The 11958-nt window shown below is 50.0% G+C and overlaps 2 protein-coding genes across 5 annotated transcripts; both read right to left on the reverse strand.

Moving 5' to 3' along the window:
- Positions 1–462: 462 nt before the first annotated feature.
- LOC112888653 (WAT1-related protein At1g21890-like) lies at positions 463–2513 on the reverse strand. Its single transcript, XM_025954927.1, has 6 exons — positions 2176–2513; positions 2026–2088; positions 1566–1926; positions 1314–1475; positions 1064–1215; positions 463–927 (listed from the first exon to the last, which is right to left on the reverse strand). The coding sequence occupies exons 1-6, from the start codon at positions 2364–2366 to the stop codon at positions 735–737; spliced, it is 1122 nt and encodes a 373-aa protein (XP_025810712.1). The 5' UTR covers positions 2367–2513; the 3' UTR covers positions 463–734.
- Positions 2514–7166: 4653 nt separating this feature from the next.
- Positions 7167–10865, reverse strand: LOC112889391 (origin recognition complex subunit 4-like). Of its 4 annotated transcripts, none has more exons than XR_003228095.1 (3): positions 10702–10864; positions 8434–10580; positions 7167–7558 (listed from the first exon to the last, which is right to left on the reverse strand). XR_003228095.1 is itself a non-coding variant. In XM_025955990.1 (3 exons), the coding sequence occupies exons 1-3, from the start codon at positions 10771–10773 to the stop codon at positions 8589–8591; spliced, it is 1980 nt and encodes a 659-aa protein (XP_025811775.1). In that variant the 5' UTR covers positions 10774–10865; the 3' UTR covers positions 8255–8588. The 4 variants fall into 4 exon arrangements, 3 of the variants coding, with proteins under 3 accessions (XP_025811775.1, XP_025811776.1, XP_025811774.1); XM_025955990.1 differs by lacking the exon at positions 7167–7558 and having other exon boundaries at positions 8255–9045; positions 9130–10580; positions 10702–10865; XM_025955991.1 differs by lacking the exon at positions 7167–7558 and having other exon boundaries at positions 8255–8981; positions 9066–10580; positions 10702–10865.
- Positions 10866–11958: the final 1093 nt, after the last annotated feature.

Genomic DNA, 11958 nt, shown 5'->3' on the forward strand with positions numbered 1-11958 from the left:
CCCATTATTTGTCCCCAATTATTCTGGGCTGAGAGTGATCAATACGACAGTCCAGCGAGGTGACCAAAAGCTACCAGCTTTGATGCATTCAGCCTATCACATGCTCTACGGTTCCATCAGAGCGAGGGAGACAACAGACAACGCCATTTTGTCCCATCCATGACCATGAGCGAGGTAAGTAAGTAAGTAAACAAGCGACGGGATGGAGCAAGCCGATCGAATGGTTCGATCAGTGTCATCGGGCACTAAGCTAAAGCCATGAATTATGGGCGTCGGAAAGCGGCAGCAGCAAAGCTACCTGACGGCGACGTACGTACGGCTGTTTCGATCGTTGCAGATTCAAAGGGGAGGGCAGCGCCCGCTTTCGGATGTACGATCGGATTCCGGATGGAACTGCTCGGCGTCAGAAATCAAATCGACTGACGAGATCGATCGATCGAATCAAATGCAGACAGTGCAGGCTCCAACAATTTTCTTTGATTTCTCGAACACGAATTAAACAAGCTTTATATTAATTAGTGGTGGTGGCAGAACAAATCAAAGGCAAAAGCTGATGCGGATCAGGTCAAACGGAAGCGGTTAATGCAGAATGGTAGTTGATGTAGTCCCGTCTCTACGAGAGCAGAGCAATCGAAAGGGCAAGCAGGACACTCGTTGAGAATTACAGCCACTGACAGTGCGTGCACGCACTACTGGTGTGCGGTGTAATGGGAGGAGCTCGACCGGCCGGGTTGTCAGTAGGCGCACTTGGCCACGGGCGGCGTCTCGACGTCGGCGGCGAGCGCGCGCTTGCCGTCGGCGGCGGGGGCCGGGGTCGTCGTGGGCAGCTCGGCGACGGCGGCGGCGCCGGGCTTGCCGTGGTGGTCCTTGCTCTTGCCCCAGATGAGGGAGTAGAGACCCACCACTATGATCGCGGCCCCAATCACGCTGCAAACCACAAAGGCCGGGAGAATGGGATCGATCAGCTGAGTGCTCAGCAACTAGTCACCGATGATCAGTGAACCTCGGCTGATTTAATTTATTGGCGATTAATGCCTACTAATTAGTTGCTTTTATTTATTACCTTCCCATGGTGGTTTCTTCTTTTAGAATGGTGGAGCCCAGGAACGTGGTGATGATCATGCAGAGGGGCTGGAACGCCGTCACGAACACCGGGCCGCGCACCTGCGTCACGATCCCCTGCACGTAGAAGGCCACGCCGGAGCACACGATCCCCTGGAACAACGATGGCGGGTTAGCTGAAGGTTAGCGAAGGCAAAAGAAATTGTAGGTGCTAATGGCGATGGATGGTTCTGGTTGGGCTCGATCATTACGGAGTAGACGACGGTGAAGAGGCGGGTGTCGAAGCCGATGGCCCAGACGCTCATGTCGCCGCGCTCCGCCACGAGCGCCACCGCGCCGCTCATCAGCGTGCCCAGCCCGCAGATGAGCGCCGCCAGCGACATCTCCGCCGGGTAGCTCTGCAGCGTGTTCGACTGCACGGCCAACGCAAAGTTGTATTAGAGCCGTGATGTCGCTCGCCCGGTGCTTAGCTACGCAGCAATGTCGCCGCGTCGTGCTCGTACCTGGAGGATGAAGAAGCCGGCCCAGGTGACGCAGCTGCCGATGACCATGGCGACGCCGTTGAGCCAGCTGGCGCTGCTCTGGCTCGCCGCGGCGGCCGCGGCGGCGTGGTGGTGGCCCCTGGTCCACGGGAACTGCACCACAGGGCCGTGGTAGAGGACCATGAGCACGGCGCCGGCGACGGTGCAGACCGTGCCGAAGATCTTGGCCTGGCTGTGGAGGCTCCGCAGCCTGAGCTTCTCCATCCTGAGGAGCAGCGCCATGATGAAGGTGACGGCCGGGAGGATGTTGACGAGCGCGGAGGCGAAGCCCGCCGAGGTCAGCTTCGCGCCCAGGTAGTACATGTTCTGGTCCAGCACGGGCCTGAAGAAAAAAAAAATCAGGTCAATGCATGCAGGTCAGTACTTGGAGCATGCAGGTTGCAAGAACAAAACCATGGATGGCATGGCAGCCGGCACGTACTCGAGCAGGACGAGCCCCATGACCTTGAGGAAGATGAGCGGCGTCATCCTGGGCCTCACTCCCCTGCAGCGGCGAAACCACCATCGATCAGCAACGACATTACGAGGAAGGTTCGGCAGTTAGCGACGGAGCCACCGTCCATGCCGTTACCTCTCGAAGAGGAGGGCGAAGGGGGCCATGAGGAGGGTGGCGACGAGGTTGCGGTAGACGACGAGGACGAAGTGGCTCATGCCGCGGCGGAGGGAGGCGACGGAGACGATGTACATCCCGGAGAACCCCACCTGCAGCAGCACCATGTACAGGTACGGCTTCACCTCGTTCAGGACCTTGCCCACGCCCATGGCGGATGCCTCTGGTTATACCACTAGCTATACAGCTCGAGGCAGCTAGGCGGCTGCAGTGGCCAGGAGGAGGCTAGATCGAGCTAGCTAGCCCTCGCTCACCTGAAGAGGCTGCTCTGCTCTGTCTGCGGCGAGGAAGAGAGCTCGCGGAGCCGCCCAATTTATAGCACGCGCGCGAGGGGGGCACACGTCTGGTCAACGTCGCCGCATGCACGGGTGGGCCGCGTGACGTCACGAGAGTGCAGTCGCCGCGTACCCCTGCACTCTTCCAAAGCCGCCATTTCCTGCAGCTGCAGAACTCAAGATGAGGCGCATAACATATTACTTTAATTTTGCTTCGGGCATGCACCGGTATGTAAACAGGTCTCTCACCGCTAGGGTGTGTTATAGTTCCACCTTAAATACGTACGTACACTTACACCGCAGCAGGCACCGTATATATAGACTACGATCCATCTCGTGCATCTTAAGATTGATGAAGACGGGTCGCTATCGATGGATCCGAGTCACTCGTGCACCCAAGGATCCAATTACATTCTATCGCGGTGGTAGCTAGATTCTATGTGTTTTTTATATTCGAAGTCGAGGAACACCGTGTGTGCATATGCATCCACTGCCCCTCCCCCTGGCTCCGGGGAAAGCTGTCCCTGTCGGTGTTACCTGCTGTCCCTGTGCCGGCAGCAATGGAGGAGGTGTAAGGTAGTGTCAATCTTTCAAGCTATGCACCGTAGGAACACAAAGGATCTTTGCGCATTGAGCGTGTGTCACACTGCTCCTCAACGAGCTGGTACGGCCAGATTAGTGTGAGATGTGTTGGATTCGAATCTCCTTTTCTTTCTCTTTAGCGACGACGGTGAATCGTGAAGCGTCAATCCGTGGCGGATTCTTGATGGCTATCCCTCTCTTGAGAGCATTTATTCGCAGCCATGATGTCCCTTCTCTTCAGCATGCATGCACAAAAATCTCGCTATGTGACTGCTAGCACCAGGTCAAGTCCTAAATAACTCGAGTATAATAGGTGAATATGATTTTAATAAAAAATTGCTTACATTATTGTGTCTATTTTAGTTTGTACTTCCTGATGGGGATCCCAATCAACCCAGGGAACTTGCAACCAAGCAAAATAGGAATTATGTGAGCTCAAGAACCACTTCTATATTCATCACAGCACCGTGAGGGTACAAACTTTGGTTCTTCATTCAGGTCACTCTTTTTTGTGCACCTATCGTCTCTTCCTTGTTACCAAAGGTGGAAAAAAGATAGAGAGAAAGAGTTTGCCCAACTCTTCCTTCCCAAAGATGGAGAGCAATGGCTAGGTTACTTGCCGCATAGCGCAACCTGAAATGTAGATGAATCCTGGATGAAAGTTGATGAAAGGAAGAGGAAAAAGTAACAACATGAGGAAGGAGACTGAGGGAAAAGATGGAGAAGTAGATGAGCAAGTTAATCAAAGTGTGGCTAACAAGTTCGTAACCACGAGTATGACAAAGCCGTTCGGAAAACTGACGAGTCCATGCATGCATCACACGTGGGCTAGAGCTAGACTAACACAATTAAAATGTGCCTTGTCATTGTTGTGGAGTGTGTGAAGAACCACAATAGCCTCTGCTTGTTTCACCTTTACAACAGCTGAAACAAACAGTTCATTTTTTCTCTCATATTCCACAATCAACAAATAATCCACTCTTTACAGGGTTTTTTCCTTCAGTTTTTGATCCCACAAGCAACGATCCTACTCACCTAGAATCTAAGCCGCAGGTCTTGTTTGTTTCAGCTTGCACAATCTCAGATCAATTCCACAATCCATAATCTGCCTTTTCTAATCTCTAGTTAAAACCAACATGCCATAATAAGCTTAGAAAAAAGCTACATACCCCCAATAAGTAGTAAAACCAAACCAGAAACGATCACCGACTTATCTAGCTATTCAGAGAAAGAAAAAGCATGGTAAATGCTCCTACTTTCAGAATAGTGCAGTTTATTCCAGATCAAGAAACGGCGAGCACACACTTGTCTTTTCTCTCCTACGCGCACAACAATACCACAGACACAGCCTTTTCTAGTCCTGCAAGCATGCAGACCCCGGCGCACCGCAGAGGCGTCCATCTGCCGAAAGCAGAACGGAAGCATATCTCCCCATCTTTTCCTTTTCCGATCCAGCTTTAGGCGCGCATCCGGCCAAAGAGACGGGCAGTTTGCTCGTGCCTTTCACGAGACCAGGCAGGCAACGCGAGCAAGCAAACCGCTCACCTAACAAACAATTATGCAGCGGCTAGTGCTTGCTGATGAGTCCCTGCTGCCATGGTGCGCTCCTCCGAGGATTGCATGATCCGGAGCCTGAACCCTTCTGTATGCTCGTCGATCGACCGGCCTCCTCCGGCTGCACTGGAATCGGATCGAAACCGGCCTCTGCGTGTGATGCGTTCGTGAAGTATTGTAACTGTTGACCTCCAGAAAGATCCCGGCCTGATTGGCGAGGGCAAAGGCAACGTGAACTCGACACAGATTGACGATGAGGTGTAAGCAACGAGCACGAGAGAAAGCTGACCGTCGAGAAGCGGCTTGAACGTTCTGACGAGCTGCTGCTGTCCTGCATGCTCTGAGTTTATCCCCATCTCGCAGCTTCAATCCTCTGATCCGATGCTCGTCAGGCACGCGCAGCTGATAGGCGCCGTCCGGCATGCCAACGGCAAAGGCGAATCGTGGCGTGTTCTCGCTCGCAAGCCGTTGTCGATTGGTGCTGGGCTGCGCAGGTCAATCGCGCGCTTCTCTGGTTCGTCCGAAAAAAAAAGTTTCGCTTCTCTGGTCGTGTCGTGAATCTGTGCGGTTGATGATGGATTAGGAACTGATGCTGATGGGAGTAAGCTTTTGCGTTGGAATCGTGTGATTATTCTTGCAGGTAGCTCGATCGACATGTTGGTAGTTAACTGGCCAGCCACAGACCCACAGTACTGTCGCTAGTGCAGCCCAGCCGAACATTCTTTTGCCACGAAACCGTCTGATAAGCTTGCATACAGCGTACTAATTATATGCGCCATCAGTGCACATCTTTAGAAAATGAAGTAGGGTTGTGGAGGAAGATTATGATGGCTTGTGGATAATCCTGGCATCTGCTCAAATCAAATGGCTCGAGATAAACTGAAGAGCAATAGCTACTCGTTTTGTTGGTGGTGCCTTGTTGTGGTAGTAGTTTCGTTGTCGCCTCCGAGAGTTTTGTTTTTTATTTTGTTTTGCTTTGTCGTTGTAAGTTGCTTCTTATAGGACAGATTCAAATAAACAGACCCGGATCCAGAATGTGTCCTAACGGCAGGGAGCTTGAGTAGCCTCTCCGTCCACCAGTAATTCCAGGGCCTCGCTTGAGTACTGCTTCCTCTACTTCCTCCGTTTCAAATTACAATTCATTTTAATTTTCTTAGATACATAGTTTTTGCTATATATCTAAACATAGTATACATCTAAATACATAGCAAAATATTTATTTCTAGAAAAACCAAAATGAATTGTAATTTAAGACAGATGTAGCATCTTATCGCTTACTGAACTCTTGTTGGATCGGAGCTTTATTAAAAAAACCCCAAAAAATCAGAGACGATAAGGCCTGGATAAACTACATCACCTGGCATACTGACTTTTTTAGCGCCGAATAGTGGTTGATGATATGATGGTTCAGCTACAAATATGTATTTCCAAAAATAGTTAGCATTTTGCAGCCCATACCATTGGGTCCTAACGTGCCGACCCAATCGTGACGTTTCCACCATCTTCTGCGTCCCCGGGAACAAAAAGCATGGGCAGTGTGGGCACACTGTCCACTGATGAGCCAGTGATGCTGCAGCCCCATGGACCGGATCAACAATCCAGGTGACTTGTCAAAATTTTTACTAGAAACCATAGCAGCTCAGAGATTTCAGACAGGGCCGTGCTTTTGGCACATCTGCTGTCAACGTGCATGGTCAGTGCAGGGTGTGTAGAAGTGACTGCTGATGGGCAGGCGCACGAACGGTGTGGTTGAGACGCTGATGGCGAACAATGCATGACTCCTCAGAAGTACACTCACAAACCGGACTAGTGGATGTGCTAATGGCGAGCAGCGCGTGGCTGCGTCGTTGGCCATGATTGGAACTCGCACACGAAGTGTACAGTGCAGGCCACCGAAACCCCGTTCGTCCTGATGGAGAATGAGGTTGAGGGGGCCGACATCCCCTTCGTTCCTGTGCCCTTGAGAAGGACCGAGGATTCGAATCTGGGTGGGCTGGCTCGCCAACTGAACACTTGTGCCGCTGCCACTAGAGCAGAGGGTGTCCTCGATCCATTTGTCCTGGTCACGCATACAGATCGAACATTTGTGAGGACGTGAAGGTGCAAGTTGACCACTGCTGGGTTTGTTGTGGCCATGCATGAAACCAAAGGGATCGTGTCATGGAAGCCTGTATGTGCTTGGAGAAGTTTCTCTGCTTGGCGTGATGGCGTCGGCGACTAACTGAACATACATGCATGATCTCTATCAGATTCTGTCCAGCCGATCGCTGAATATAAGTGTACCCTTACTTGATAAGACCCTTGATTTATAACTCACTGAAACTCAACTGTGCCACATACCTCAATCACTTCGAATTTACAAGTATTTGGGATGTCTTGTGCTTATTGTTAAGCTTTTGTTTGTTGGTGGAACCTGAAATTTATATTCGAAAACAAAAATATACCATGTTTTCCGATACAATTTGGAAAAACTGATCATATATAGAGCCAATCTTACTAGTTTCAAACTGTAATGGTCAAACTAGACACATGGGTGTCGTGTGATATCAAAACAAAAGGAACGGTGTGTGCAGTATCAAAATGTATGAATCAACGTAACCAACATTTCCAAACCAAAACACAGTTAGGAAAGACCCTCGCTATTCTGTAAAGTCAACATGGGTGAGATTTTAGAGCAAGAGAATTGCTGCTGCTGTTAAGACTGGTAACATCGGGTTACTTTCATTCAGTAGTAACATTATTTAATCATGATTGACACCCGGCATGCCCTGACTTGTTGGGGGCATTCAGTTTGCAGAAAGCCAGAATCTCATCAAAAGAATCAGGGCATATATTTCATCAATTGTCATTCAAGCTTGCACTGAGTTTCCACAGTCGCATGCTGTGGATTACCTGAAAGAGATTCAGTTCACCTGCAGTGGTCAGTGGATTACCTGAAAAGAGGGGGATAACAATTTTCATCTCGCTTTGTTAAAAAAAAACATCTCATAAGCAAAGCAAAATAAATACAAACAGACAACAATGCAAAAAAAAATGATAACCTGAAATAATGTAGGATTAATACATTTTGTAAGTGACGCTGTTGCCCTTTTGAGAAACATGGCAAGATAAATTGCTGCTGAAGATATCAGAAATATTTACTTGAACAGAACAAGCATCCATGTCAGAATGGTTCATCATTGAACGCCAGAAGTAGAGAACCCAGTGCTAGCGGCTCAAACTTTATGTGGGCACATATTAACATGCGATACCCCAATACAAAATGCTAATCTACTGTCGTAATCAAATAAACATGCCATGCTAGATGTCCTGAACCCAGGTAACCAATTAAAATATATGAGTGTTATTGGTATGAGAACCATGACGGTTTGGTACATCATAGTATCATCCTCCTACAAATTTTACTCAGATGACACAAATCATTATTTTTTTTTGGTACATCATGGTATCATCATCCTATAAATTTTACTCGCATGACGCAAACCCTTGTTCTTTATAATAAGTACTATATGCTCATGACTATGAGGGATGAGGCGGTAATGCACCACATCACATCCCATTCCTCAAACCAAACACCCCATAGACTTATTAAAGAAAACAAAAACAGAAACATTATGTGAACAGATCAATAAAAGATGATGAAACTGGAAAACGAATCTTATCATCACTGAGCTAGTTTCAAATACAAGCAACAAATTACAAATGCTCTAGTCTTTGTCAATGGAGGAAGATGTGGATTAGAAATTTAAATCTAACCCCCAAAGAAACTCATCCAGTGCAGACTCCAATTAAACTACTTAAATCATACCAGTAATCATCTTGGTTGCAAACATATGGCAATCTTTGCAGTATGTCGATTAACTATATCCATTATGACATGAACACAGTTCCACAACTACAGGTTCTGCTCTGCTTTCCAGGTACTATCATTCTCTCATTCTTGCTGTTGCTGCCTTAGGTGCACTAATGACTCTTGGTGCCCACGTCAGAGTCCATTGGATCAACCCCTGGCACTGCACCACCAGCATCCATGGGAGCAACTGCTGCCTCCTCTCCTGACACTACCCCTGGCATTTCACCTCCAGCATCCATGGGAGCAATTGCTGCCTCCTCTCCTGACACTACCATTGGCACTGCACCTCCAGCATCCATGGGAGCAATTTCTGCCTCTTCTCCAGACACTAGCACACATCCAGCATTTGCAGGCCGAGCATCCATCTCCTCAACCAAAAGTACACCTTGAGTTTCTGTTTTCTTCCTTGATGCCAGATCCTCACCCTTTTCAGGCCTCCCTTCAGTCAAGTCCCTAGATACCTCTACTGCAGTTTCCACAGACACAGTTTCAAAAGGCCTGACCTTTCTTGGCCTTCCAGGCCCTCTTTTGATCCCCGTCGATGCAGTAAGCCCGGTTTCTGTAGACCTCCCTGCTGATGGATTCTCCTTTCTTGGCCTTCCAGGCCCTCTCTTGATCCCCATCGATGCAGTAAGCCCGGTTTCTGTAGACCTCCCTGCTGTTGGATTCTCCTTTCTTGGCCTCCCCCGCCCCCTCTTGACCACCAATGTAGCATCTCCTGTTTCAGCAGTTTCAGTTTCCAATGGCCTCTTTCTAGGTCGCCCGCGACCTCTCTTCTCCGTCAAAGAAGTGCCAAAGGGTTGCAAACTCATAGCTTCAACTTCATTTTGCACAGTCTCAGCTTGGCTCGCAGCTTGTGCTAATAGTGGCAGCGCTTCATGTCGACCCTCAGCCATCTGTGCAGCTTTCAATTGCCCACTTTCCAATGTCTTCTCCTTTCTTGGTCTTCCAGGCCTTCTCTTAGTCAATGGAGCATCTGCAGATTGCACAGCTTCAGGTTGCATCTTCTCCTTAGGAGGACGGCCACGCTTTCTCTTCCCAGCAACCACAACCTTAGGAGGGCGCCCTCGTCCCCTCTTTGCACCAACTACACTGTCACTACTCACAGATACTACTCCCAGCAGCGGCGAAGCAACAGGGTAGGAATTCTTGCGCGGGCGTCCACGCCCCCGCTTGACCCCATATGGAGGGGGCTGAACAATCGCTCTCGGCAGCAGCAAAGAAGAGGAAACTACCATGGCAAGGGCGTTCTTCCGTGGGCGTCCACGCCCCCGCTTGACCCCAGATGGAGTTGGTGCAGCAGTTGCTCCTGGCAGCGGCGAAGTAGAGGAAGCCACCAGGACAAAAGCGTTCTTCCGTGGGCGTCCACGCCCACTCTTGATCCCAGATGGAGGCGGCAGAGCAATCGCTCCCGGCAGCGGCAAAGCAGAGGAAGACACCGGCACAATGGCATTCTTCCGTGGGCGTCCACGACCCCGCTTGACCCCAGATGGAGGCAGCGGAGCAGTCGGTCCCGGCAGCGGCGAAGCAAAGGAAGCCACCGGGACAAGGGCGTTCTTCCGTGGGCGTCCACGCCCCCGCTTGGCTCCAGATGGAGGCGGAGCAGCAATGGCTCCCAGCAGCGGCGAAGCAGAGAAAGCCACCGGGACAAGGGCGTTCTTGCGTGGGCGTCCACGCCCCCGTTTGACCCCAGATGAGGACGGCGCAGCAATTGCTCCCAGCAGTGTGAAAGCAGATGAAGCCACCGGGACAAGAGCGTTCTTCCGGGGGCGTCCAGGCCCTCGCTTGGGCCCCTGAAGGTTCGGAATCGGAGCGGAGGTAGCTAAATCTGCGTTCTTGCGAGGCCGCCCCCGGCCACGCTTCTGCTTGGGCGGGCGGCCGGGGCTCCGCCGCGGCTGCGGAGGGGGAGCTTCGGTGGAGAGGAAGTAGTTGCCGGAGACGAGGCGAAGCTGGCCCTGGGACCTGAGGCGGCGGAGGTGGACGGAGAGGAGCGCCTCGTGGCTAGAGTGGAGGCCGGAGAAGTGGTCGGCGATGTACTTGGCGATGGCGCGGCGGCTCGAGCCGCCCGGGTCCCGCAGCTCCGTCAGCGCCTGCACGACCATCTGCGCGCGCATCCAGCCCAATCCATCGATCGAGATGCAGCAGCAAGAAGTCAATTTTCAATCCGATGAACAAGTAGACGGGGGAGCGGCTAGGACGGAAGCAGAGGAAAAGGAAGCTTGCCTCCTTGTACGTCGGGTGGGGGCGGCCGGCAGAGGGCGCCGCCGACGAGGGCGACGCGACGGCGACCACCATTCCGCCTTGCCACCGCTTGCTGGTTGCAGCTGCAGTTTCGTCTCCTGTTTTTCCCCCACCGGGGTATCCCTACTGGGTGGAGATGGGGGGAGCGGTGCGGCGTGGGTGATGTGAGAGCGAGACAGGCGCAGGCGAAGCCACCGATGGCGACCAGGTCCAGGTGACCCTTCATCGGACGGCTCATGCTGGTGGTGCCGTGATGGGAGGTGGATCGCTGACGTTGCACACGGTCGAAAAGGAGGGCTGCTCGGGAGTTACTTGTCCTGTTGTCCGGCTGTATTTGCATCATCATTTATCATAAATCAAAAATTTTGGTGTGGATTTTAGATGATCGAGGACCCGTTTCGAAAGAAAAGACTAAATGACACTTGAGTATTTCAAAAAACTATATAACAGTAGCATCTTAGAAGACTTCTATAATTAGTTTTATCATGCTAGTGCCCAGTAAAATCATCTTTTTAAAAAAAGTTTGATAAAGTTTGAGTTACAATGTTTTTTTCTTTAAAATGTCGTGGGGGGTGGGAGGTGGATCGATGATGTTGCACACGGTCAAAAAGAAACAGGGGCTACTTTATGTTTATTTCTCTAGTTGTATTTGTATTAAATATTTGGTGTGAATTTAAGGCGAAATGGTCAAATATATCCCTCAACTTTGTCCCAATGATCACTTTAGTCCCTGAAGTGTCAAATCGTCCATCCAAGTCCTTGAAGTTTTATTGTTGGGTCAAAATGATCCCTGATGTGGCACGCAAATGTTCATGCCATGTCAGCTATGAGCATCCCTGGATGAGTTAGCGTGTTGGCATTGTCTCATTCACCTCTTGTTTAGTGAACTTGATGTGAACTCAATAGATTATGAGATGCCTACCATTTTATGAGGCTACTTAAGAAGAAACGGGCATCATACTAATTCATATTATGTATTATTAATTTTTTTATATGATATATCATTATATATTTTCTTCCAATCTCAAATATATTTGATGAACAATAATATGATGTGTTAGCCTTCATATCTAAGGTCTCAGCAAATGAAGATCGAATTGCATTTTATCAATTTTATATATAGCTACAATAGTCGTATGGAAAATAAAATAAGGTATAGAAAAGACCATTCCTATATGCTAACTAATCCATGAGCACTCAATGCTGACGTGGCAAGAACATGTGGCATGATATGTCAAC

This window comes from Panicum hallii, chromosome 4, assembly GCF_002211085.1.
Source record: "Panicum hallii strain FIL2 chromosome 4, PHallii_v3.1, whole genome shotgun sequence".
NCBI lineage: Eukaryota > Viridiplantae > Streptophyta > Magnoliopsida > Poales > Poaceae > Panicum > Panicum hallii.